Raw genomic sequence first — 24,723 nt, forward strand, 5'->3', positions numbered from 1 at the left:
TAGAACAAGCACATTTGTGGGGGAAAGATAAAGAGTTTGATTTTGGTCTCCAAATTTGAAGTACTGGAGATCCAGGTGGAGCTGTCCAGCATACACTTGGAAATATGAGTTTAAGACGTGGCTGGAGATAGAGATTTGGAGGGATGGTTGAGCCATAAGAATGGATGAGACCTTCGAGGAAAAAGTAGAAGGTGGAATAAGAGAGCTGGATTTAAAACCACAGCGAACACTATTCCTTACTGGGGCAAAAAAGCAACACGGGACCTTTGAAGAAGACTGAAAAAGATTAGGCAATAGAGTTTAGAAAATTCTGAAGCCAAGTAAGCCTCAAAAAGGAAGGAGAGGTCAGGGCCAAATGCTGCAGAGAAATAAGAATAGAAAATTATCCTTTGAATTTTGAGACAAAAAGTATTTTAAGTGACGTGGTGAGGACAGAAGCAGATTGACCGCGTTCAGGAGTGAGTTCTGGATGAAAAAGTGTAGGCAGGTGCTTCCCAGATCCCGCAGATAGAACTCTGTAGTCGCACTTAAGTTGAGGCTGTGACATCTTACAGGGTAGGCAGGGTCTCTTTCGTGTGTGGTCTCAGCGCCCAGCACTCGGCCTGGAAGAGAGGGTGGCGTCAGTGAGTTCAGTGACTAGGGACGGAGAAAGGCTTCGCGGAGGCAGGCGCTTTGCAGCCGAAGCTTGAAGGATGAGGGTGATTGGGAGGAGAGGTGGGAGGCAGGGCCCCTGGGTGATGGGGCGCTCTGAGTGTGTGTTGGGGGGGGCTGGGAATGAGGTGGGGTTCTTGAAATATGCGTTTGGCTGTGCAAAGGGGGAAGGCTGTATGTAGGTTTGGAGGGACCTGTTTGGGGAAAAGACACACGGCCGGAGGCTGCTGCCGGAGGTGAGGGGGGGCGGTGGGGGCAGACCCCCTCCCCCCACCGCCCCACCCCACTTACGCTGCTGCGCGGTTCCGCGGCGCCTTTACCGGAGCCCTCCCGCCGGGCTGCATGGCGACGGGTGACCGCCAGGGGCCGCTGCCTCAGGTCCCCGGTGCTCCCGCCCCTCTCCATTGGCCTTTGTTGCCGTCGGAGCGCCCCGCTTGACTCGTTCCCGTCCGCCCCCTGGGCCTGGCGGTCGCGCCTGCGCACTGGCAGCTGGCCGGGCGCTCGCAGGGGGAGCTGCTGCAGGCTCCGCGGCGGCGGCGGCAACGGAGGCTGCGGGGGCAGCGGCGCGAGCGGCCGGGCTTGGGGGGGGGTGCCGAGCCCGGCCCGGAAGCCCGTGCAGCTAGAGTGCGGGGTACCTAGGCCCCTCACTCTGGACTCCACAGTCTCCGGGCCGCCTGACCTCCGCACGGGTATATGGGATGGAAGCGGGACCCTCGGGAGCAGGTAAGGGGCCCCGGGAGTGGGGGACGGTGCGTGCTCCAAGGACCGGGGGACTCCCGCGTGAAGAACAGGATTTCCGAGTGAGGAAAGGCTTCCTGAGTGAGGAGAGGGGCTCTTATGGGATGGGGGGCCCAGTTTGAAGGGGGGCTGTATGCAGTTCCGGGGGAAACCTTGTGAAGGAAGCCCTAAGACGGGGGCTGTTTATCAAAGGAGGCTGTATGCACTCCTGGAGGTGGGAAGTAATCTGGGAGAAGGGCCTGAACGTACGTAAGGACTCCCGGAGATCCCGGGAGGCCTAGGGAGAGGCCCGGCAGGTGGCAGGGGGCGGGCTCCAGGTGTCCAGGAGAGGAGGGGGGCGACACAGATGGGCCCAGTGCTGCTGCATGCCGGGGGGCGGGGGCTGGGCTGGGCTAGTGTCTCTTGGGAGAAGGCGCCAGAGCTGGGCTGTGAGCTCCGCCCCAGCCGGGCCTGACGCGGGGGCGAGGGTCAGGGGGCGGTGGGTGGGGATCCAGTCCCGGGATTCCCCCCCGTGAGTCTGGGGAGCTGGAGCGGAGGCGCCGGAGCATGCGCGGAGGTGGCAGCTGGAAGGGGCAGCCCGAAGTGGTGGGGGCGTGGCTGCCCGAATCCCCCCACCCTCCCCCATCCCGCCCGATTTGTCTTGGAAAAAGGAGCCCGCTGATGGGGCGCGTTCTCTCAAACGTTAAGTTGGCAGAGTGCAAATAGAAATGGTCCCCTTCCCCATCTTTGGGGCTCTTACACTTGATCCTGGAAACCCTCAGTCAAAATTTGCCAAGAACGGGTTGAGAGAAACTGCTAAAGTGCCGCCGTATGCCCCTTGGATGAGGAAAGACTGGAAACAAGGCAGTGTCCTCCCCCTGAAGAGAGAACTGAGAAAGGGTGTTGGTTACTGAAGGAGCAAGGCCAGGACCAGGTTTACCTGGAAGGGGTTGTCTGCCTCGTTTCCTCGTTTCTGGTCCAATACTTTGTAGAGGTGGGACCTTTTAATCCAAAGATGATTTTTCCATTGAAATGTCTCCTCAGGTGACGGCCTACTCTCTTTCTGTTCTTTAATATTTTTAGTGGCTTCTATCCCCCCTGGATATCTTTTCTTTCTCTTCTCTTTGTTCCCCAGAAACTGTCAGAGCCATGTTATTAGACCCAAGGTTGCCAAGTTCGCATTTTGTCACAAATAAGTTGTTTGGGGGTGGGGGAGTTTATAGCTTTCACCCTGGTGAGTTCCAGGTGATAGCCTTAACTTCTTATTCACAGGCAATCATCGTGAAAGGAGATGAGAACAGAGAGGCTGGGGTAGGGCTACCTCAAGACCAGAGTCTCCAGGATGGGCTGTGGAATGGTGGCACCTCCTGTGTCCTAGATCTCTTAGCTTTTGATTGGAGGAGCATTCTAAACCTGGGAATCCTTTAGGTCTTGTCCCACTACCTCCTTCCATTTGCTCTAGGGGTGGAAATAGGATTTCTATTCAGGACAAGAATTTCATTTCATTTGGGACATGAATTTCATTGCTGGTGGAAAAATCATTATCTTTTTATGCCTGATCTTATACTCCCCCCCGCACCCCCTCAAGGACTCCCCCCCCCACCCCACTCCCCAAGGAGATAGCTCCTACCAATTTACTCAGCTCATCCATTTAGTGATCTGTAAGTACTTAGTGACTAATTTCCCCCAAACAAAAATGATCTCGTAAAGGCTGTATAGGTCTTCATGAAGAATGCGGGGAGCACCTGACTTCAGAAAACCGTTTCTCCTTCCCTTAGGATTCTTTCTCCATTCTAGGAATTCTCCTGGTTTTCTAGGCTGGAGACTATTTGAGCAACCTGTGTACTAGATAGAGTAGGAGTAGGTCACAGAGGTCCAGATGGATTGCTGGGAGCTGGCACCCATACTACACTGCTAATGATTTCATTTTGATGAATTCCTAGTAGGCTCTGGAGTGATGAAGAAATTTACTTTTTTTTTCTTATTACAAGATATAATCTTCTAGGGAAGGGACTAGAGCCTGGTATCTGGAGTCAGCTGTAGCCTAGTGGGACCAGCTTTACCTCATCAGAAGGGGTAGTTGGAATTCAGTCTGGAAGCTGTGAATGGAGGGACCCCATAACTGCCTCCTTCCCAGGCCAAGACTATTTTCTTGAAAGTTGGAGGACACAGTACACAAAACTAAAGGTACTGGTGCTCACTTCACTGGGCTATGTCCTGATGTGCTTTCTGTGCTCAGGTGTGTTCTAAGCACATATACTGGATTGGGAGCTTCAGGAGGGTAGAGGTAATATCTAATTTATCTGTGGAAACAGTGAGTGTCTAGGCCCTGACACAAAGTACACATTTAGTAAATGAAGTGAATCACATTCCATTGTGAACATAAATGGTTAAGCACATGTATGGATATATAGTAGTTTGTATATACTCATGTGTGGATAAATTTTTTTTAGGAGAGGTTGGCTTCTTAGTCTTTGCTTACTGGACAGCTAACGCAGCCTTGAGTTTGTGTTTCGAATAGGCAGTCTGGCTCTCAAGGAGGTATGTGGGCCTCAAAACTGTAGGGAAGGAATCCCTGAGCCAGGCCTTTCAGCTTGGTTACTTTTCCTTCTCAGGGCTGGTTGGGGATGGGGGAGGGGGAGTGTCCTTTTCATGGCCCCTCCCTCCTTGCTTTTGTCTGCAAGGAAGGGCCCCGCCCCTTTTCCCCAAGGCCCAAGCTTTGTCCTCTGTGCAGGGGCCCTCATCTGCATCACAAAGTGGCCGTCTGTCCCTGTCTGGGTTTGAAGGGAATTGTCTCCCTTTCTCAGACTAAAAACTGGGGGCAGGGTGGGGTAAGGCGGGGGGTACTCTGTACAGCTCTAAGGCTTGCTGGGGGATGGGATGGGAGAGGTTCTCCCTTTTGCCTTCCCTAGTTTGGGGATGAAGGGGAAGAGGGGGTTCTTCTGTTTTCCCAAAGCCACCTTGGAGTGGAGGGTGCCTAAGGCTGAATTTGATGTGTAGTCCTATGTCTGGGGAAAAGAAGCCTTTGAGATTAGAGTGTCCCATCCCCCATCATTTCCACCCAGCCCCCAGCTCTAGGGGATGTCTTTTTTCCCAAGAATCGAAATGATTATTCAGCCTGGAAGGCTACGTTGGTGAATGGAATGTAAAAACTGGGGGAAGGGAAGGGTATCTCTTATATCCACCAGGATGTTTATTTTTTGTAGGGTGTATAATTGTTTTTTAGCAGTTTGTAGGTGTTTGAATGTTGTGTATGCATGTGTGTTCTTTGTGATATATCTGTGGATCTGTTTGTTTATTCATTTAATATCTGTATGTTGGACACCTCCTATATGCTAGGAGGCAAGATACAGTCCCTGCTCTTGAAGAACTCACCATCTAGAGCGGTGAGGGGTATGTATATAAAGGTAAACTGTCTAGGTCTAAGTGTATGTTTGGGTGTGTATGACAGGAATGTGTTTTACTATGTATTTGCATATATCTGTTGCTTATGTGTAATTTTTGTCCAGCTCTTTCTGGGGTAGGCACCCAGGTGCTAGTAGTTAGGCTTTCACTTCCCTATGTAGCTTGGTCCTTGATGGCCCTTTACCCCCAGGCTGAGCCTCCCTTTCTGTCTGCATTTCCCTGTCTGCAGAGTGGGGCTGGGCTTGACAGGTGGTTAGAAGGAGGCATAGCAGCTTAGCTCTGGGAAGCTTGCCCCTCCTGTGAATGGTTCTGACCTCTTCCTGACCCCCCAGCTGAGGATATTTCCCATCCCCCCTGCCTGGCAGACTGTGAAAGCAGAGCCATGATGATGGGAGGTTCTGGGCCGTCTCTCCCACCTGGGCTGGTCCTCTAGTGGCAATGATGATAGTAGCTATGGACAAAGGCTTCTCTTAGGCAGTGTCCCTTTTTCCTCCCTTTCCCCTCAAGCTAGAAAATAAAACTAGGGCCAGCAATCTAGCTGGTGGCAAGAGAGGAGAAAGTAGTGGAAGCTGTCCCTGCCCTAGCCCTTTCCCAGGGGCCTGCTCTATCTTGAAACTGATCCCTTCTGTTACTGTCTGGGCTCTCTGTGTGGCAGGAGCTGTGCCTGTGCAAAGCACCTTATTCTCCTCCTCAGAGCCAGTATCTCATTCTTCTCCAGCATGTTAATGGCTGCCTCTCCTTCTCAAGTCCTGTACACTAGCCTATTCTTAGCCCCATCTCCTGTGTTCTGCCTGTCTTTATTCCTTAGCTTTTTCTTCTTTTGAACTTTTTCTTCTTTGTCTCCCCAGTTGCAGCCTTGCTTCTTGCTCAAGCTCCTGACTCTAACCTGTATGTTTCCCAGGCCTTAACTCCAGCCTTCCCTCTTTCCTAGATCAAGCCTCTTTCTGCTGTGATTTCCAGTTGTGGCCTCTTTGTCAGCTTCCTGTTTCAGCCTCTCTCCTTTCTTTTGTCTCCAAACTGTATTTTTTTTAGCCTTTTCAACTTTAATGTCTCTCCAACCTCAGCCATTCAGTTGCCTTAATCCCTTCTAAAACATTGTCTCCCTCACATCCCCCTAGCCTGACCTTCTTTGGATCTTCCTCCTGCTTACATTGCAGAGGAGCATTACGATGTTGCTATTTCATGTTCGGGATGGTGATAAGTGAAGTGAGCATCTGGCTGGCAGAGAAGAGAAGAGAAGAGAATTCTTGGTCTGTTAGATACCTGTTGGAGGCAGGTGTCTTAATCTAGTACAAGAAAGTTTTATTATTGGGAGCCAGATTTAGCTCCTCTGCTTAACATGTAATAGAAACATATTAAGTATTCACTTGATGAATTGAAGAGAGACAAGAAGGATAATTTTCCTAACTGGAGAGAGGTTTGAAAAAAATGAACGTGGGTTGTCTGAGTCTGTGGAACCCCTCAGTTGGGTTGGGTAGGCAGGAAAGAGGCTTCCCTTATACTCTCCCGTTCGGTTCTGGGAGGCCTTGTTCCTTTTCCTGATCAAAATGATAAGGAGATTGCTAGACTCTACCCTCACCAGCCTCTTTATCTTGTAGCTGCGGGCGCCTACCTGCCCCCCCTGCAGCAGGTGTTCCAGGCACCTCGCCGACCTGGCATTGGCACTGTGGGGAAACCAATCAAGCTCCTGGCCAATTACTTTGAGGTGGACATCCCTAAGATTGACGTCTACCACTACGAGGTGGATATCAAGCCGGATAAGTGTCCTCGCAGAGTCAACCGGTAAGTGACACACATAAGCTGCCAAATCCAGGGGTCTTTACTGTCCTGAGTCTCAGAATCTTCAGAGATGATCCAGAAAACTGGTAGAGGGTGGTATCACCAGATTCAAAGAAGTTTTTGAGGAGGAGATTCAAGGTAAGGTAAACACTGAAAAATATCATTGAATTTGGCTATTAAGAGATATTGGTGCCTTTTGCAAAGCAATTTCAGCAGAGTAGTTGGGCTAGTTAGTAATCTAACTACAGTGAGTTGACGAATAAGTAGAAGGTAATGTGGTAAGGACAGTGAGAGCAAATAGCCTTTATTAAATAGCTTGACAGTGAAGCATGGGGAGAGAGAGAGACTATGTTGGTTAGAGAGGATTTATAGGAGTCAAGTACAGTGCATTGTGCATTGCAGTATTTGTTAAAATGAATGAATGAATTGAAAGTTTTGAAGAAGGAGACCTAGATAAACAGGAGAAGAAGCTAGTTAAAGGTACTGGGCAGAAGGGAGAGGAATGAGCTCCTACTTATTGCTAAGGCAGGAAGACATTATAGATAGGACACATAGTTGGAGGAATTAGCCTTGGAAAGAGCAATACTTCTTTTCTTTCTTTCTTCCTTTTTTTTTTTTTTTTTTTTAAAAGATTTTATTTTTAAGTAATCTCTCTACCCAGCATGGAGCTCAGACTTAAAACCCTGAGAACAAGAGTCTGATGCTCTTCCAACTAAGCCATCTGGGTGCCCCAAAGCAATATTTCTTTTCAGAATTAATTTATTTCATTATTACTTGAAAACTACATATGCACAATGTAAAAATAAATAAAATATTACAAAAAGAGCAGCAGTGAATATGTCTCCTGTTACCCTGGTCCTTAGTCCCCTAGTCCTTTTCCCTAGAGGCATTCATTGTTACCATTCTTGAGTATGTTCCCATATATTTTTGTTTGCATATGTAAGCATATGTGTATATAAAACATTTTTTAAAATGCACAAAATAGGGGTGCTGGCGTGGCTCCATTGGTTAAGTATCTGCCTTTGGCTCAGGTCATGTTCCCAGGGTCCTGGGATGGAACCCCACATTGGGCTCCCTGCTCAGTGGGGAGCCTGCTTCTCTGGCTCCCTCTGCCACTCCCCCTGCTTGTGTTTTCTCATTCTAAATAAATAAATAAAATCTTAAAAAACACACACACAAAATATAGAATCCAGTAAGCCTTGTTCTGTACCTTGCTTTTTTCCACTGAACAATATATATCAGATCATGTAATACCTGCCTTAGTCTTTTACATAGCTCCATAGATATTCCATTGAATGGATGTATTATAACTTATTTAATAAATCTATGGAGGAACACTTAGCTTTAACCTAAACTTTTGCTACAAAAGTGAAACTGTTGAATATTATCAAATGTAGATACATTTTTGCACTCAAATATGAAGTGTATCTACAGGATAAATTCCTAGGCATGGAATTGCTGGCATAATACATTGAAAAATTTGGAGATACTACCAGTTTGTTTTTTGTTTTTTTAAGGTAAGTTGTACCAATTTATACTCCCATTATCAGAGTATTAGTGCCTCTTCCCTCTGTACCACTACAGTGTATTGGATTTTTTGACCTTTGGAATTCTGATATGTAGAAAATTATATCTTGGATCAATTTTATTTATTTATTTATTTATTTATTTATTTATTTTTAAAGATTTTATTTATTTATTTGACAGAGAGAGAGATCACAAGTAGGCAGAGAGAGGAGGAAGCAGGCTCCCCGCTGAGCAGAGAGCCCGATGCGGGCCTTGATCCCAGGACCCTGAGATCATGACCTGAGCCGAAGGCAGAGGCTTTAACCCACTGAGCCACCCAGGCGCCCAATTTTATTTATTTTTTAAAGTAAGTTCTTTGCCCAGCTTGGGGCTTGAACTTACAACCCTGAGATCAGGAGTTGCAGCTCTACCAACTGAGCCAGCCAGGTGCCCCAATCTTGGTTTAATTTAATTTAAAATTTTTTTTATTTTTTATTTTTTTAAAGATTTTATTTATTTATTTGACAGACAAAGATCACAAGTAGGCAGAGAGGCAGGCAGAGAGAGAGAGGGAAGCAGGCTCCCCACTAAGCAGAGATCCCGATGTGGGGCTCGATCCCAGGACCCTGGGATCATGACCTGAGCCGAAGGCAGAGGCTTTAACCTACTGAGCCACCCAAGCGCCCCTTGGTTTAATTTTAAAGGGAGACTAACATCTTTTTTTTTTTTTTTAAAGATTTTATTTATTTATTTGACAGAGAGAGATCACAAGTAGACGGAGAGGCAGGCAGAGAGAGAGAGAGGGAAGCAGGCTCCCCGCTGAGCAGAGAGCCCGATGCGGGACTCGATCCCAGGACCCTGAGATCATGACCTGAGCCGAAGGCAGCGGCTCAACCCACTGAGCCACCCAAGCGCCCCCCTTGGTTTAATTTTAAATTGAGTTTCTCTATTGAGTGAAGTTGAACAAATTTTCATATATTTAAAAATTACATATAGAAGGGACATTTCAAGTGTGAGAGGAAAAGAAAAGAGGTCTGCATACATAAATATGTTTATTCATATGTCTGGGAACTTGAAGGTGGCCTTGCCTATCTTGTGCTCTTTGTAGAGTCATTAGAGTTGATTTTTTTTTTTTTTAAGATTTTAAAAATTTATTTATTTGACAGACAGAGATCACAAGTAGGCAGAGAGGCAGGCAGAGAGAGAGGAGGAAGCAGGCTCCCTGCTGAGCAGAGAGCCCCATGCGGGACTCAATCCCATGACCCTGAGATCATGACCTGAGCTGAAGGCAGAGGCTTAACCCACTGAGCCACCCGGGCGTCCCTAGAGTTGATTTTTTTTTTTTTTTTTAACTTTTCTTTTTTTTTTTAAGATCTTATTTATTTGACAGAGATCACAAGTAGGCAGAGAGGCAGACAGAGAGAGAGGGGAAGCAGGCTCCCCGCTGAGCAGAGAGCCCGATGCGGGGCTAGATCCCAGGACCCTGAGACCACGACCGGAGCCAAAGGCAGAGGCTTTATCCACTGAGCCACCCAGGCCCCCCTTAGAGTTGATTTTTGATTGGAGGTAGAAACGGGTTCTGGAGTTAGATGGTAGAGGAGAAAGTCTGACACAGTCTGTGAGAAATGACACTGATCAGGGACATGGAAAAAATTGCTTGGTAGCACTAAAGCCTAATTAGGATTGAAACCATGTATTTATTGTTATTTACAAAGTACAGTTTGAGGATTTTTAATCCAATAGTATTCAAGAGCTTTGGTTTAGAAAGTAAAGAGGTCAGATAGTTGGGTGGAATGGTATTCTGAAGGATAAATGGACACTCTGGAATCTTAGGGGCAGAGGACAGGAAGTAAAATCAAGAAAGAGATGATAATGGGCTGGTGGGACTTAGGGCTTCAGAGAGATGGAAGAGATAGGGTTCTTCCACGGTTTATTCCTGTTTCAATTCACACCTTTTCCTCGTCTACCTTTTTTATGTCTCAGTTTGGGGATTGGAGCAGCCTGAATTCTGTTCCTGATTCCAGATAGACCCTGGGAATGAGTCCTTTTCTTCTCTGCCTCCCCCCTCCACCCCCCTGGCGTCAGAAGGCACATGTACCTACTCTTTCAGATCCTTTAGAGCCTTGGTGATCTGAGAACCAGAAGCATCACTTGATAGCTTATTAAGACTGTAGAATTTCAGATTTTGCTCTAGACCTGAATTAGAATCTGCATTTTAATAAAATCTCCAGGTGATTCATATGAAAGTTAACATTTGAGAAGCACTACCACAGAGAGATGAGATTAGAGTAGCTGCTAGGAGGGGGTGGACATTACCTGAACATCGAATTGCTTCCAAGAGCTTGAAGTAGTAGTCTCTCAGCTTCCATAGGCTGCTTCTATCCCCCACAGGGAGGTGGTGGAATACATGGTCCAGCATTTCAAGCCTCAGATCTTTGGTGATCGCAAGCCCGTGTATGATGGAAAGAAGAACATTTACACTGTCACAGCACTGCCCATTGGCAATGAACGGGTAAGCTGGGATGTGGATGCACATCAGGCTAGATGTGCCATGGGTCTGGGGTGGTACACAACTCATGTAAGTCTATTTGGAGTCTGGAAGTTCAGAAATACCTTTCATCTTTTATGATGAGAAAGTGTGTTTTAGGGTGAGGGATGGGTAGATGCTGATGTTTATTTAGCCAATGTATGTCTGTCCTTATCCCAAACAGACTGAAATTAGACTTAAAATAGACCTAAAGGACTTCCTGCTAAGTTTAGAGGGATAGAAGTACTAAGCTAAGGTGGCTAGAGACTAAATGTCTGGATTTCCTCTGAAATCTTCATTGTTAGCCCTGTCAGTTTAAGGAGCAAGTGCTTGGGAAATCTGTGTGGTGGGGGAAGCTGGGGCAGGGCAAGGAATGTTGGACTGTGTGGAAAGCACTGGCAATCCTTCACCTCCTTTCTTCTGAAGGTTGACTTTGAGGTGACAATCCCTGGGGAAGGGAAGGATCGAATCTTCAAGGTCTCCATCAAGTGGCTAGCTATTGTTAGCTGGCGCATGCTGCACGAGGCCCTCGTCAGTGGGCAGATCCCTGTTCCCTTGGAGTCTGTGCAAGCCCTGGATGTGGCCATGAGGCACCTGGCATCCATGAGGTACTGGGTTTAGTTTGTAACTGGACAACTAGTGGTGGCATAATTGCTTTGTGGGGAGGTGGGGAATAAGTACTTACTAAGGTCCCTCAATATGCATTTCAAATAAAACATTCACTGAAGCCCTACCATATGCCAAATAGTATGCATATATATTTAGGTGGTTTAAAGCCTTGGCCCTGGCCTTTATAGATACCTTTGGACCTCCACCCCATCTGTCCCTGCAGGACAGAGAAAAGATAGACTTGTACAAGGTCAGTCATACAACTAGTTAAGGATCAGAGCTGGAATTAAAGCCCTGGTGTCCTGCCTTCCAGGCCAGGGCTCCTCCGTGCCCAGGATGCCTCACAGGGTGGGGGCCTGTGCCCGAGGGACCAGTTCTCTGCCTGTCCCTGCCAGGTACACCCCCGTGGGCCGCTCCTTCTTCTCACCGCCTGAGGGCTACTACCACCCGCTGGGGGGTGGGCGCGAGGTCTGGTTCGGCTTTCACCAGTCTGTGCGCCCTGCCATGTGGAAGATGATGCTCAACATTGACGGTGAGTGGGGAGAGCTATGGAGCCAGGGGCACCCCGAGTCCAGTGACCACACTCCCAGCCTCATCCCTCCCAGCTCTGCAACCATACTCCTAGTCTAATCCCTACAGCCCTGGGACCCCTCCCCCATCCCAATACCCTATAAGGAAGAGGGTGTAAAGAGCAGTGCCTCCTTTTATTCTGAAAGACCAAACCTGAGCTGAGCTATATCCACCCTGTCCCCACAGTCTCAGCCACTGCCTTCTACAAGGCACAGCCGGTAATTGAGTTCATGTGTGAGGTGCTGGACATCAGGAACATAGACGAGCAACCCAAGCCCCTCACAGACTCTCAGCGTGTGCGTTTCACCAAGGAGATCAAAGGTGAGGACCCAACCAAGTGGGGAAGGGAAATAGCACCACTTTGTCTTTAGTCCTAAAAGGAAATCCCCTTGGGATATATTCAGGGGAGAGGCCAAGCCTGGGCGCATGAGCAGCCTTTTCCAACCCTGACAAGCAGTGTGTGTATCCCAGGGCTAAAGGTGGAAGTGACCCACTGTGGACAGATGAAGAGGAAATACCGTGTGTGTAATGTTACCCGCCGCCCTGCCAGCCATCAGACGTGAGTTGACAGGCTGCTAAGCCATACCTTAGTGGAAGAGGGCTGATATTTCAGCATAACTTCTTTCACTCTCCTCCCTCTCCCCGAACCCTAACAGCCTTGAGGATGAGCCCTTTTTTCAAAGATAAGCTGTGGGAGTTTGGCATCCATCCTCCAAACTTCCCAGATCCTTGATACTCTACTTAACATTTTTACCTTCTTGGTCTCCACCTTTCCTCCTTGGGCCTTTACTATAGAACAAGAGTATTCCCCTGCCTGTTGCCTCAGTTCTGTAAATGTAAGGATCTTTCACAACTTACTCTTCCTTCTGAAAAAGAAGGCAGTGCTCCTGGGCTAGACCTTGGGGAATTTGTCATTGATTCTGTCCACCTCCTTGACCTCAGACTGCTGGACTAGGAGTCTCTGCTATGTGTTGGACTTTATGGTCAGCACTAGAAATGCATAGGAGTCAGATACGGTCTTGAGTATTGTGGAACTTGCCTTTCAAATCTTTTGTCTTCCCTCTCAGGGCCCTGTCTTGCCTGTTTTCCTGTGAATGGCAGTGCTCAAAGAGGCTGGATAGGGATGAAGCCAAGTCTGGGGCTTCCCGTGGTTGTAAGTCTAAAGAGGTGGGATTAAGTGCTGGGCTCTGACACTTCCTTCCCTTCCCCCAAACAGGTTTCCCTTGCAGCTAGAGAGTGGACAGACTGTGGAGTGCACCGTGGCACAGTATTTCAAGCAGAAATATAACCTTCAGCTCAAGTATCCCCACCTGCCCTGCCTGCAAGTTGGCCAGGAACAAAAGCATACCTACCTGCCCTTAGAGGTGAGGCTGCCAAGTAATGGCTGGGTTGGAGAACAAGCATTGTACCTGCACACTGATGATCAGAGGTGTGTTCTCCCATTCGTAGTCTCTCATTCTCATTTTGAAGCTTGGAAAATTGACGTTCTGAGAGGTATGAGGTCATTTTGTGAATTGTAGGCCTCATTCTTACCTGCTAATTTCTTTCGTTATTCCCTGTCCTGCTATCATGTTCTTTTAGGACTGCCAGGTAAGGTGAAAGCTGTATTTATGTTTAATAAATAAGTAGTTCATTCAGGACAGAGATTTCAGATACCTGAATTCATTTTAATTTTTATTTCTCCTATCCTGTCTTAACTTTCGATTTTTCTTACCTGGAGCTGGGAATCCTAAATGATCTAGAGATACAAGTATACCTTATTTTCCAGAAAATAGAGATATCTGTTAGTTACAATGTGAATCCTATTCACTGTTATCACTGTGGTGATCGGTGTGTTCCTTTTGAAAAGGTTTTAGCCCCAAGATTTATCATATCTTTATGCTTTAACAGATCTTTGAAATCCTGCAGTTCAAGAATAGAAATGCTATTTAAATCCTAGAATACAAATGCAGAACCATTGGGCTATATTTGATTTGGTATATACTAGCCAAAATGCATAATGAGAAACTACTGCTGACTTCTTCATTGTTTAGTCCGGTACTACTCAAAGTGTGGTCAGTAGACCAATAGCAACAGATACTACTTGGGGGACTTGTTTGAAATGTGGGACTTGTTTGAAATGTGAAACAAGTGGGACTTGTTTGAAATGTGGAATCTCAGGTTCCACCTAGAACTGTTGAATCAAAATCTTTTAACAAAATCCAGAGAGGATTCATATGAACATTAAAATTAGAGGAGCACTAACCTAGAATAACATCTCACTCTGTTTCCACAGCAAGAGTCAAATAGCTGGGACCAAAGCTCAAGCCTTCCATTAGCTTCTGGGATTTTAGAGCTAACCAGAGGAAATTAGGCAGAGGGAAGATAAGATCCCAAAACCTAGGAACTCTGACTTTAGTTAATAGCTGTTGATGTGGGCACCTGGGTGGCTTATTGGGTTAAGCCTCTGCCCTCGGCTCAGATCATGGTCTCAGGGTCCTGGGATGGAGCCCCGCATTGGGCTCTCTGCTCGGCGGGAAGCCTGCTTCCCCCTCTTTCTCTGCCTGCCTCTCTGCCTACTTGTGATCTCTGTCTTAAATAAATAAATAAAATCTTAAAAAAAAAAAAGCTGTTGATGCACGGAAAGTGGGATGAAGACAGTATGTTCTCTTGAGGTGAAAGCAGGAGTCTTCAAAGACTAATCTAGCGAAGTAGATAGGCTTTAGTTAATATCTTCTGCAAGCTAAGATTTTTAGCAAATTAACATTACTTCTGTGTAAACATTAGTTTCCAAGGTGAATAATTTATATAATGACATATTTTTATTCTTATTATCATTTGTTTATTTAACAAATATTAATTGAGCTCCTGCTGTGTGTTATTTGCTCTTTTAGGTGCCGGGAATGTAGAGATTAACAAGACAGACAAGGTCCCTGCTGTCATAGAGCTTAATATTCTAGAATGGGGAGATAGACAATAAATAAGATAGTTTGACATAGCTGTAAATGGTATAAGAATAATAAAACAGATAAAGGGGACAGAAGTAGGGGGAGAGGGGTTTGGAGAGCCACTTTAGTTATTATAGTCAGGGAGGGTCTCTTTTAGGTGACATTTGAGTCCTATATTTTGAGTTAGAGACAACCTTCATTAACATGAGGGAAGATCCTTCCAGGCAGGAAGTAAGTAATAAGTACAAACTCTCTAAAGCATCAGGGAGCTTGGATTTTTTTAAGAGCTAGAAGGCCATAGTGGCTGGTATGTAGTATATGAGGGGAAAAGTAGTAGGGGATGATTTCAGAGAGAGGTGCAGGGTCCAATCATGTAGGCAATTGTAGCCAGGTGGGATCTTTTTTTTTTAAAATATCACTGTTTAGAATAACTTTATCAAGATATAATTTGTATATATAAAACTTACCCTCTTAAAATGAATAGTTCAGTGGTTTTTAGTATGTTTAAAATTGTATAACCATCATTATTATCTAATTCTAAAATATTTCATCATTTCCAGAAGAAAATCCATATCCATCAGTAGTCACTTACACTTCTTCTCTCACCAATCAGCCCTAAGTGATCACTAATCTATTTCTGTGTTTGTGCATTTGTCTGTTCTGGACATTTCATATGAATAAAATTATATAATATATGCCTTTTTTTGACTGGCATATTCCACTTAGCATAATGTCTTTAAGGTTCATTAAATTGTATCATGTGTCAGAATTTTTTTTCCTTTTCAGGGCTAAGTAATATTTTTTGGTACATATATGCCACATTTTTTAATCCATTCCTTCACTGATGGATACATTAGGTTGATTTCACTTTTTTAGCTATACTGAATAATGTTGCTATGAATATAGGTGTACAGATATTCTAGTCCCTGCTTTCACTTCTTTTGAGTACATACTCAGATGTAGATTTACTGAATCATATTGTAATTATGTGTTTAACTTTGTGAGGATTCACCATACTGTTTCCACAGTGGCTGTACCATTTCATATTCTCATGAGCAATGCACAGGGTTCCAATTTCTCCATATCCCTGCTTTAGTTTTTTCCCTAATGTTGATTCTGTAGCTTAAATTATCTGTCAAGAGTGCCACAACTTTAAGGTGCTTTTAAGAAGGCAACCTCCTAAATTTTAACAATTCTAGATTTTTATTAATTGAATTGACTAATTTGTATATTCTTTGGGATATGGAATTTAAGGGCAGGTGACCTTGTCCTGGTTTTCCTACCATAGTTCACAATAAACTTCGGAAATTAGGAGGAAAACCAGTACTTAAATAGTGTTGGCCCTACGTGAACAAATTATACATTTCATTTTGTGTAACTCCTCACAACAACCTTGTAGACAGCTAGTGTTTTATCCCGTTACTGAAATTAAAGAAGCAGAGTCTCAGAGTAGTTAAGAGACCTGCCCAAGTTAATATCAGCTAGAAATGGCAAAGCTGGACTTCAAACTCAAGTCCTTCCAACCTACTGGCTCTCTCTACTCTGCCAAAAGGCTTCCTGTTCACAGCATCTTGAATATAGTATATTGGGGAATGGAAGTCTTGTACTCTACTAGAAAGTCTTTTTTCTGATCTCTGCTGTGTTCTCTTGGGTCCCAAAACAGGAATGCATGGCAGGAACTCACACCAATAGAGGACGCTGTCAGCCAATAGAGACTGGTTTCTGTAGTCCAAGGGCTTAGTGATCATCTGTAGGCTGGGGCTCAAGAGTTAAGAGCCATCTCTAGTTCTCCTGGTGGATTGCAGGGGAGCAGCTGACTGCTTGTCACCATTGAAGGGCTGTCTACTACCTTTGGAATCCAGTTTGTGTGTATTGAGTTTTTTAGTATTCAGAAGAGCTCTATACTGGGTCCTTTGGTAAATAATAATTTATGCTAGAGTTTACGGAGTGTTTACTGTGTTCCAGAACTATATGCGGTCCTTTAAGTGCTTTATTTTATTTAGTCTCTGAACAACCCTATGAGATTGTTAACTGTTTACCCCAGTTAACATGAGACCTGAGCCTAGATCTGGCTCTGGATTCCAATCTGTTAATGACAAAGTGGCTATATTGCCTTTTGTATTGTACATGGATATTTTCTAACTTGTCTCTGCACAAGAGATTTTGCAATCACCTTCCCAGGGCTGACAGCCAAGGTCTCTTCCCTTATTGTGGGGCTCTGGGTACAGGGTGGACTGTACTCAAGCCAGAGCTACCTGTCCTTCTCGTTTCCTCAGGTCTGTAACATTGTGGCTGGGCAGCGCTGCATTAAGAAGTTGACCGACAACCAGACTTCGACCATGATAAAGGCTACAGCTAGGTCGGCCCCAGACAGACAGGAGGAGATTAGCCGCCTGGTCAGTAGGGCTGCAGAGAAATGTGTGCTTGGTTGCTCAGTCATTGGGGCCCCTGGTAGCATAGATGCTTTTCTGCCTTGGCAGGATCCTCAGGAGAACACAAAGTCTGGATTTGTTGCCTGGGATTCCATAGGACTGCTCTTGTTTCTTGACCCTGTAGCTACTTGGCTTCCTATTTCTTTTTCCCTCCTGTATTACTTCCCTGTGTTATCCACTCCCACTTACTTCATTTTCCACTTTCCCCCCCTTTTTAGGGCTATTACTTGCCAGCCCCAGCTGCTCTTCAGGGCTTTCTCCTTGGGACCCAGAGGGTGAGCAGTATTGCCAAGCTGCTGCTCTCCTGAGATCCCCTCCTTTTGTCTTGCAGATGAAGAATGCCAGCTACAACCTAGATCCCTACATCCAGGAATTTGGGATCAAAGTGAAGGATGACATGACGGAGGTGACGGGGCGAGTGCTGCCGGCGCCCATCTTGCAGTACGGCGGCCGGGTGAGCAGGGTCAGGGCCAGACAACATCTCTGGGGCATATGGGAGAGGGGAATTGGGTTTATATAGCCAGGGGCTTTTGCTCTCCTACTCACCTGGCTCTACTGAGGCTCACCTGGGTGCCCCCTCTCCCTATCTCCAGAACCGGGCCATTGCTACACCTAATCAGGGTGTCTGGGACATGCGGGGGAAACAGTTCTACAACGGGATTGAGATCAAAGTCTGGGCCATCGCCTGCTTCGCACCCCAAAAGCAGTGTCGAGAAGAGGTGCTCAAGTAAGGAGTTTTGGATGTATGGGTGGAAGGGTGGGAAGCACCCTAGAGCTGCCTACCTTCCCCTACCTACAAAGGGCCAAGATTTGATTTGTGGTCTCTTCTTTCTGACTCTTGATGCTACTTCCCTGTGCTTCCTGGCTCAAACTTCTGCCTGTTCCTTTTCTGTCCATCTGTGGTCAAAAGTCTCCATAAGTTGTATTTGTGTCAGAGATGATGATTTTTAGGACACGAATCTCCTAAAGGAGACCTGAATTATTTTATTGTTATAATTACTAACATTGGTAGTAAATAATACAGTGATGACTATAATGTTACAGCAACACTACTTAATTTTATGTTTTCTCATTTCATCTTCACAGTGAGTAGGTGGTGGTATTTCCATTTTCAGGAGACTGAGGCTCAAAGAGTACCTTGTACAAGGTTTGCATATCAAGAAGTTGTCAGAGTTGGGATCAAATCAGATCTGAGGCTTCAAAGCTTGTATTCCTCATTGGAAACAAAACCTCAGCTGGTTCTCTGGGCTCTCCTCTCCTATATACAGAATTTGTTCATTCAGGTCCAAGTGACCTGAATTAGATGAACATGAGTTGTAAGGGCCTCTTAGCTACCTGTGGCTGAGGGGCTAGGGACAAATGACAGCAATGAAGAAAATGATATAGCCAAATGATTTAAAGGAATACATAAGGGGAGTAATGGTCTTGAGTGAATGAATGAATAGTAAAGTCAGTTTTTTTTTTATTGAGGTATTTCAAGTACTGCAAAATTAACCCATTTAAAGTGTATAGTTCACTATTTCCTGTAGTCTTTTGATGTGGTCGCTTCTTATTTGGATCTAGAGTAGGGTCAAAGGGTCAGTGCACACCTAGACTGAGGAAGAGTTGGTGGAGCTGACCACTTTGGGTATTGACAAGGATAATAGAGTGTGTGTCCTGGCAGGTTCAGCTGGCATTGGGGATTTCGTAAGAATTAGTTACAGTAGCACCTGATGAATGTAGGGACTCTGGCTGCCCTACCTGTCTTTCTTCCTTCTCCCCTCATAGATAATATAACTACCACCATCACACTTATTAGTTTATTTATTATTAGTTTTTAATTTGTTTTTTATTTTTTTAAAGATTTTATTTATTTATTTTAACAAAGACACAGTGAGAAAGGGAACACAAGCAGGGGGAGTGATAGAGGGAGAACAGGCTTTCCCTGGAACAGGGAGTCTAATGTGGGGCTCAATCCCAGGACCCTGGGATCATGACTGAGCCGAAGGCAGATGCTTAATGACTGACCCACCCAGGCACTCTTAATAGTTTCTCTCCTTTCTTTCTTTTTTTTTTTTTTTTTAAGATTTTATTTATTTATTTGACAGACAGAGATCACAAGTAGACAGAGAGACAGGCAGAGAGAGAGAGAGAGAGAGAGAGAGAGAGAGGAGGGGAAGCAGGCTTCCTGCTGAGCAGAGAGCCTGATGTGGGGCTCGATCCGGGGACCCTGAGATCATGACCTGAGCCGAGGCAGGGTCTTTAACCCACTGAGGCTTTAACCCGCTGAGCCACCCAGGCACCCCAATAGTTTCTTTTAAATGAGTTCCTCTTGTCCCCTTTCCTGGGGTTGGGGATTTTAGCGCCATTTAGATCAGGCCACTTGTAACCTTGGCTTAGCATTAGAGAGCTGGCCCTTAGCAATGTCGGAAGGGCTCCCAGCTCTCTGCCTTTCTGTCGTCAGCTTGTTGGTAGCTCTATTCTCTGTATGCGTCTCTCATTCTCATGTTTTTTCCCCTGCACAGTTCTTTTGAAAAAATCCTTTGGGGTATTTTGGGGTACAGAAACAGATAAACCTAGAATCTCAGAGTTGGGCATCTGTTCGTCAGACATACCCTTCTCCCAGTGATCCCCAGATGCAAAGGGTAAGAATATGACTTGTACACCTGGGTCAGTGGTACCCAGTTGGATGTTTGGTTCTGGGCTAAAGATTAAAATCTGAGTCTTTGGGTATGGTAGTGGATGACATTGTCCAGGGAGAATGTACAGGGTGAACAGAGGCTGAATATAAGAACTCTGAGGAACTGGAAAGTAAATAGAGCAAAGTTCCTAAGTGTGAGTGAGTGAGGGGATGGGATCCAGAGCACAGGAAAAGGCATCCTTTCTGCTAAGAGAGTGGGAGAAATGAAGATGGCTGTGGAGGTAGAGAAATTGGTAATTGGGAATGGATGAGGGAGTCCTATGGTCAACCCTTAGAATTTTTCTTTTGGCTAAAGAAGTTCTGTTACCTCCACTGTATCCCTTTTAGGAGAGGATTTCAAGATCTTCCCTATTGTAGACTTCTTTCAACATGTGACCTCCAGCAGAGAACACAATAGTTAAGTGTGATTTGGTGGTAGAGAAAAGATTGGGTATACCACTTTCTTTGAAGTAGAGACCCACTTACTAAATTTGACTTACTAAGTTTGATACCTTTATATTCTCCATGTTAGTTCAGTTCCTCCCTTTAATGTAGTCACTATCATGAACTATTATGACTTTCCATCTAATTTATGTTTTATGTACCTGTATATAAATGATTTTAAAACATTTTAAAATTTATTTATTTATTTTAGAGAGAGAGAGACAGCTCATGGGTAGGGAAGTGGGGAAGTGGGAAGGGGCAGAAGGAAAGGGTGAGAGAAACCCAAGCAGACTCCAAGCTGAGCATGGAGCCCAACGTGGGGCTCAGTCTCATGACCCTGAGATCATAACCCAGCCAAAACCAAGAGTCAGAGTTCAACCACATATGTCACCAAGGCACCCCCCCAAGTGATTTTAAATTTTACATAACAGTATCATACTGTATTTATCTGTTTGCCTTTTTTTTTAACTAGATACGTGAAAAAATAGTTATTTTCTCACTATGTAGGCTTCTGAATCTATCATATTTGTATTTATATACTATATAATGTCCCCTAAGTAATTGGTTTTATTCTCTGTATGTTTTTACTCTAAACGTAGGATTTTCAAGTTAAATTTTCTGCTATTCTTTCAATCTATCATCGTACGTATATAGCTTGATTTTTTAAATCTGCATGTGTACCCTTTCTTCCAACTTTGTCTTCCTTTCCTAGGGTAAAGCCCCAGAGCCAAAGGAAAGAAGCTTGTTTAATTATTTGCTCTTAGGCTTAAAAGAATCAGTAGGGGAGGAGGGAGCTCATTTTTACTGAGTACCTCCTGTGCTTTGAGCACTGTTGGAGTTTATTTTAATATGAACAGAGGCCTGTCTCTTGGGCATTTGCCTATTGCTATGGACTTAGTGCACGCGAATCAGCTACTTGAGTGGGACAAGGTAGGGACTCAGAATTCCCACAGGTCCCTTCTCTGGGCTCCCTTGGCTCTCTGCTTATACCATTGAATACTTAGCAAGTGTGATTTTTGTCCTACTCAACTATAAATTTGGTTTTTTACACTGGCGGTGATCACGTCTCTTTTATGTCAGAATTTCTCATTGGCTGTCCTAGTGCTAGGTACCTAAGATAGTGGCATTTGTTCAGTGGTATTGAAGTGGGACTCACCGCCTCCTGTCATGACCATACTTGTGCTGCAGGAACTTCACAGACCAGCTACGGAAGATTTCCAAGGATGCAGGGATGCCCATCCAGGGCCAGCCTTGCTTCTGCAAATACGCGCAGGGGGCAGACAGCGTGGAGCCCATGTTCCGGCATCTCAAGAACACCTACTCAGGGCTGCAGCTCATTATCGTCATCCTGCCAGGGAAGACGCCAGTGTATGGTACAGTTCTCTGGGGACAGTGATGATGAAGATAGGACTTTTCTCAGGGTAGCTCCCTCGAGGCTTCCAGGGGGGACTCAGTGTGGGTTCTTTGCTCTAGCCAGAGTTCTTCCTTAATAGCATTCCTTTTGAAGGAGAAATATTAGCCTGTATGAGCCTTTGAGTTATCCCAGGTCCTGCTTATCTGCTCACACTCCATTCCAGTAGCATTTACTGGGGTCCTCTGTGTGTTGATCTTTATGCCAGGGTAAGCTGAGCCAGATACAGATACAGATCAGTCCAGATTCCTTCCTATTCCTAGGAGTGTGTTGTCTATCAGGACATTGTGTAGCACACTCAAGCAGAATTTGTGGTGGTTCAGTAAGTGGTTTGTTGCCTGGGAATGACTTAGACTTTCTGAGAAGTTTTCTCTCTCTCCCACTTTTATTTTTTTTATTTTTTATTTTTTTTTTTAAAGATTTTACTTACTTATTTGACAGACAGGGATCACAAGTAGGCAGAGAGGCAGGCAGGCGGGTGGCGGCGGGAAGCAAGCTTCTTGCTGAGCACAGAGGCTGATGCAGGGCTCAATCCCAGGACCCTGGAACCATGACCTGAGCCAGAGGCAGAGGCTTTAACCCACTGAGCCACCCAGGCACCCCAGTAGATCTCTCCCACTTTTAAGAATAGGGATGGATTTATATATCTCTGGCTCAGTTCCTTTACTCTGTGTTCCCAACACCTCTCCTGTTTCAGAAGAGATGTCCCTTCTCTTACCTTGTTCAACCCATGTATGCTTTTGTTCCCATCTCATCCTGCCGCTTTTGGGACTTGATACCCTTTCATCCTCAAACTTGTTTAGATTCCCCATCCAAGAGTACATTACCACAGTCATGCCATCTCCTTTAGCTTTTGTCTTCTGTTTCTTGTTTTTCTTCATCATACTTTTTGAATGAGTTCTCCACATTCTCTAGACCCACTTCCTCACCACCCACTTACTCCTTTGCCTCTTTCATCTGTCTTACCTCTAACTTTCTCCAAAACTTCCCTGCAGAGAGCCATCTGTGACCTTTGTCACTTTTCTTCGCTTGACTTTCTCCTGTCTCTCTTTAATTATTTTTGTTATTACCACATATGCCTGGTATTTTCCAGATTTCTATACCCTGCCTTTTCTATTTTTACATTCTAGTGAAATTTTCATTTATGTCAGTTGCTTACATCATTACCTCTTATTAATATATATCATAATGTATTATTAAATCTTGGTCCAACCCTTGACCTCTCTGCTGTTCCCATCTGTCCCTTTGACCTTTCTCGCTTCTGTAAGCGTTTATTAATCACTTACTGTGTATCAAACACTGTGCTAGGTTCTAAATACATTGGTGAATGAAACAGATGTAGTCTCTGCTCTTACAATTTGTTTTGGTGGACATCTCTTCAGTAGCTTGTCTTCTCTTTTTATCAGTAAGCTCTTTTCTTTATGTCTTCTGTGTTTGACATCGTAATTGCTTCTTGGTACTTTGATCCAAACTCTGGAGGCAGTCTGTCTTCTCTTTGCTTCATCTCATCATCTTTTTTACTGTCTTAAGATCTATTCTCTGCTCTCCACCCACACTTCTCAACTGAATTCTAACATTTTTTCTTAAATCTTTCTTGAATAAGAAAGGTTTTTCATTTACTGGATGAGCCCTTTTGTGACTCTGCTCCCCCCAAAAAACCTTCATTGGTATGAATTCACAAAATAAAAATTTTCAGGGCCATGATCTTAGTTTAACCTTTTTAGCTTTATCTTGTACTATTCCCTTTGCCACACATACTGGAAAGATCACTTGCTCTGGAATTAGATAGAAATAGATTTTAATTCTGGCTATGGCATTGTACTGATTTAGGCAAAGTACCTAACCTTTTTGAGCCTCATGAATTAATTACATAAAAAGCAACATCTATGGGGCGCCTGGGTGGCTCAGTCATTGGGCGTCTGCCTTCCACTTGGGTCATGATCCCAGTGTCCTGGGATCAAGCCCTGCGTCAGGCTCTCTGCTCAACAAGGAGCCTGCTTCTCCCTCTATGGCTCCCCCTGCTTATGTTCCCTCCCTTGCTGTGTCTCTCTCTGTGTGTCAAATAAATAAATAAAATCATTAAAAAAAAAAAAAAAAAAGGCGACATCTAGCACAGTGCCTGGAACATAGTAGATACTCTAAATGCCTCCTTCTTTCCTTCCTTCCTTCCTTTCTTCCTTTCTTAAGACTTTATTTACTTATTCACGAGAGATGGCGACAGAGAGGCAGAGGGGAGAAGCAGGCTCCCAAGGAGCCCAGAGCCCAATGCGGGACTCAATCCCCAAACCCCGGGATCGTGACCTGAACTGAAGGCAGATTCTTAACCGGCTCAGCCACCCAGATGCCCTAAATGCTCGTTTCTTGCCTATGCTTTCTAATCTCTGGCTTTGTTTACATCATTTGCCTTTTTCCAGAGTATCTAAGTACTCTTCTTCCTATCCCCCTGTTCCCCTTAAAATTCTCTCAAGTCTCAATTTAAGTGTATTTATTTCTGGAAGCCATCTCTCATCCTACCTAAAGGATAAATCTTTTTGGATTCCTCTGGAAATTTTATCAGGCTGCTAATCGTTACTGCCTTCCTTGATACTATTTTGAGCATAGAGTAGATCTTATTTTGCTCTGAAACCTTCTTCCCCTGCACATATAAACTTAAGGTAGAGCCTTCCACTGACATGATACTCAGTAATTGCTTATGGAGGGAAGTTGGTTGACCTCCACTTCATGCCTCTGGGCCTTTATTGATAGCCCTTGGATGCAAAATAAGGATACTTCTTAGGAGAACTGCCTTGAGTAATTATCCACATTTCTAGTTCCCTCCATTAAGGGGAGAGTCCAGTATTGGCTTGCTTGGGGAATAGTGTAGTACAGCATGCTTGGGGAAGACAGTGCTTATTTAGAGAATTGTCCCCACCCTGGGCTCAGTAATGCTATATTCTCTCTCCAGTCTCAACCTTGATTAGGACCTTGGGTTTCTTCTGCTTACATTCTGTTCCTTGATTATGTGCCATTTGGACAATGAAGACAATTAATTGCCTAGGAATTAAGCCAGCAGATAAGAGTAGCAGTTATTCCAAAGACCCTCATCT

General features: G+C 45.0%; 1 protein-coding gene across 1 annotated transcript in view; it reads left to right on the forward strand.

Annotated features, from left to right (window-relative positions):
• Positions 1-1,194: 1,194 nt before the first annotated feature.
• The window catches only part of LOC111143509 (argonaute 1, RISC catalytic component), a 38,531-nt gene continuing 15,002 nt past the window's right edge, over positions 1,195-24,723 (forward strand). Inside the window, exons 1-12 of the mRNA XM_022497318.1 lie at positions 1,195-1,374; positions 6,372-6,555; positions 10,450-10,570; positions 11,012-11,193; positions 11,590-11,726; positions 11,951-12,085; positions 12,236-12,323; positions 12,981-13,128; positions 16,968-17,087; positions 17,455-17,577; positions 17,717-17,850; positions 21,415-21,599. Coding sequence (XP_022353026.1) covers positions 1,350-1,374; positions 6,372-6,555; positions 10,450-10,570; positions 11,012-11,193; positions 11,590-11,726; positions 11,951-12,085; positions 12,236-12,323; positions 12,981-13,128; positions 16,968-17,087; positions 17,455-17,577; positions 17,717-17,850; positions 21,415-21,599 — 1,582 coding nt within the window. The 5' untranslated portion in view covers positions 1,195-1,349. The remainder of the gene's footprint in view (positions 1,375-6,371; positions 6,556-10,449; positions 10,571-11,011; positions 11,194-11,589; positions 11,727-11,950; positions 12,086-12,235; positions 12,324-12,980; positions 13,129-16,967; positions 17,088-17,454; positions 17,578-17,716; positions 17,851-21,414; positions 21,600-24,723) is intronic.

This window comes from Enhydra lutris, unplaced genomic scaffold, assembly GCF_002288905.1.
Source record: "Enhydra lutris kenyoni isolate GAN:26980312 unplaced genomic scaffold, ASM228890v2 scaffoldscaffold9, whole genome shotgun sequence".
Taxonomy (NCBI): Eukaryota; Metazoa; Chordata; class Mammalia; order Carnivora; family Mustelidae; genus Enhydra; species Enhydra lutris.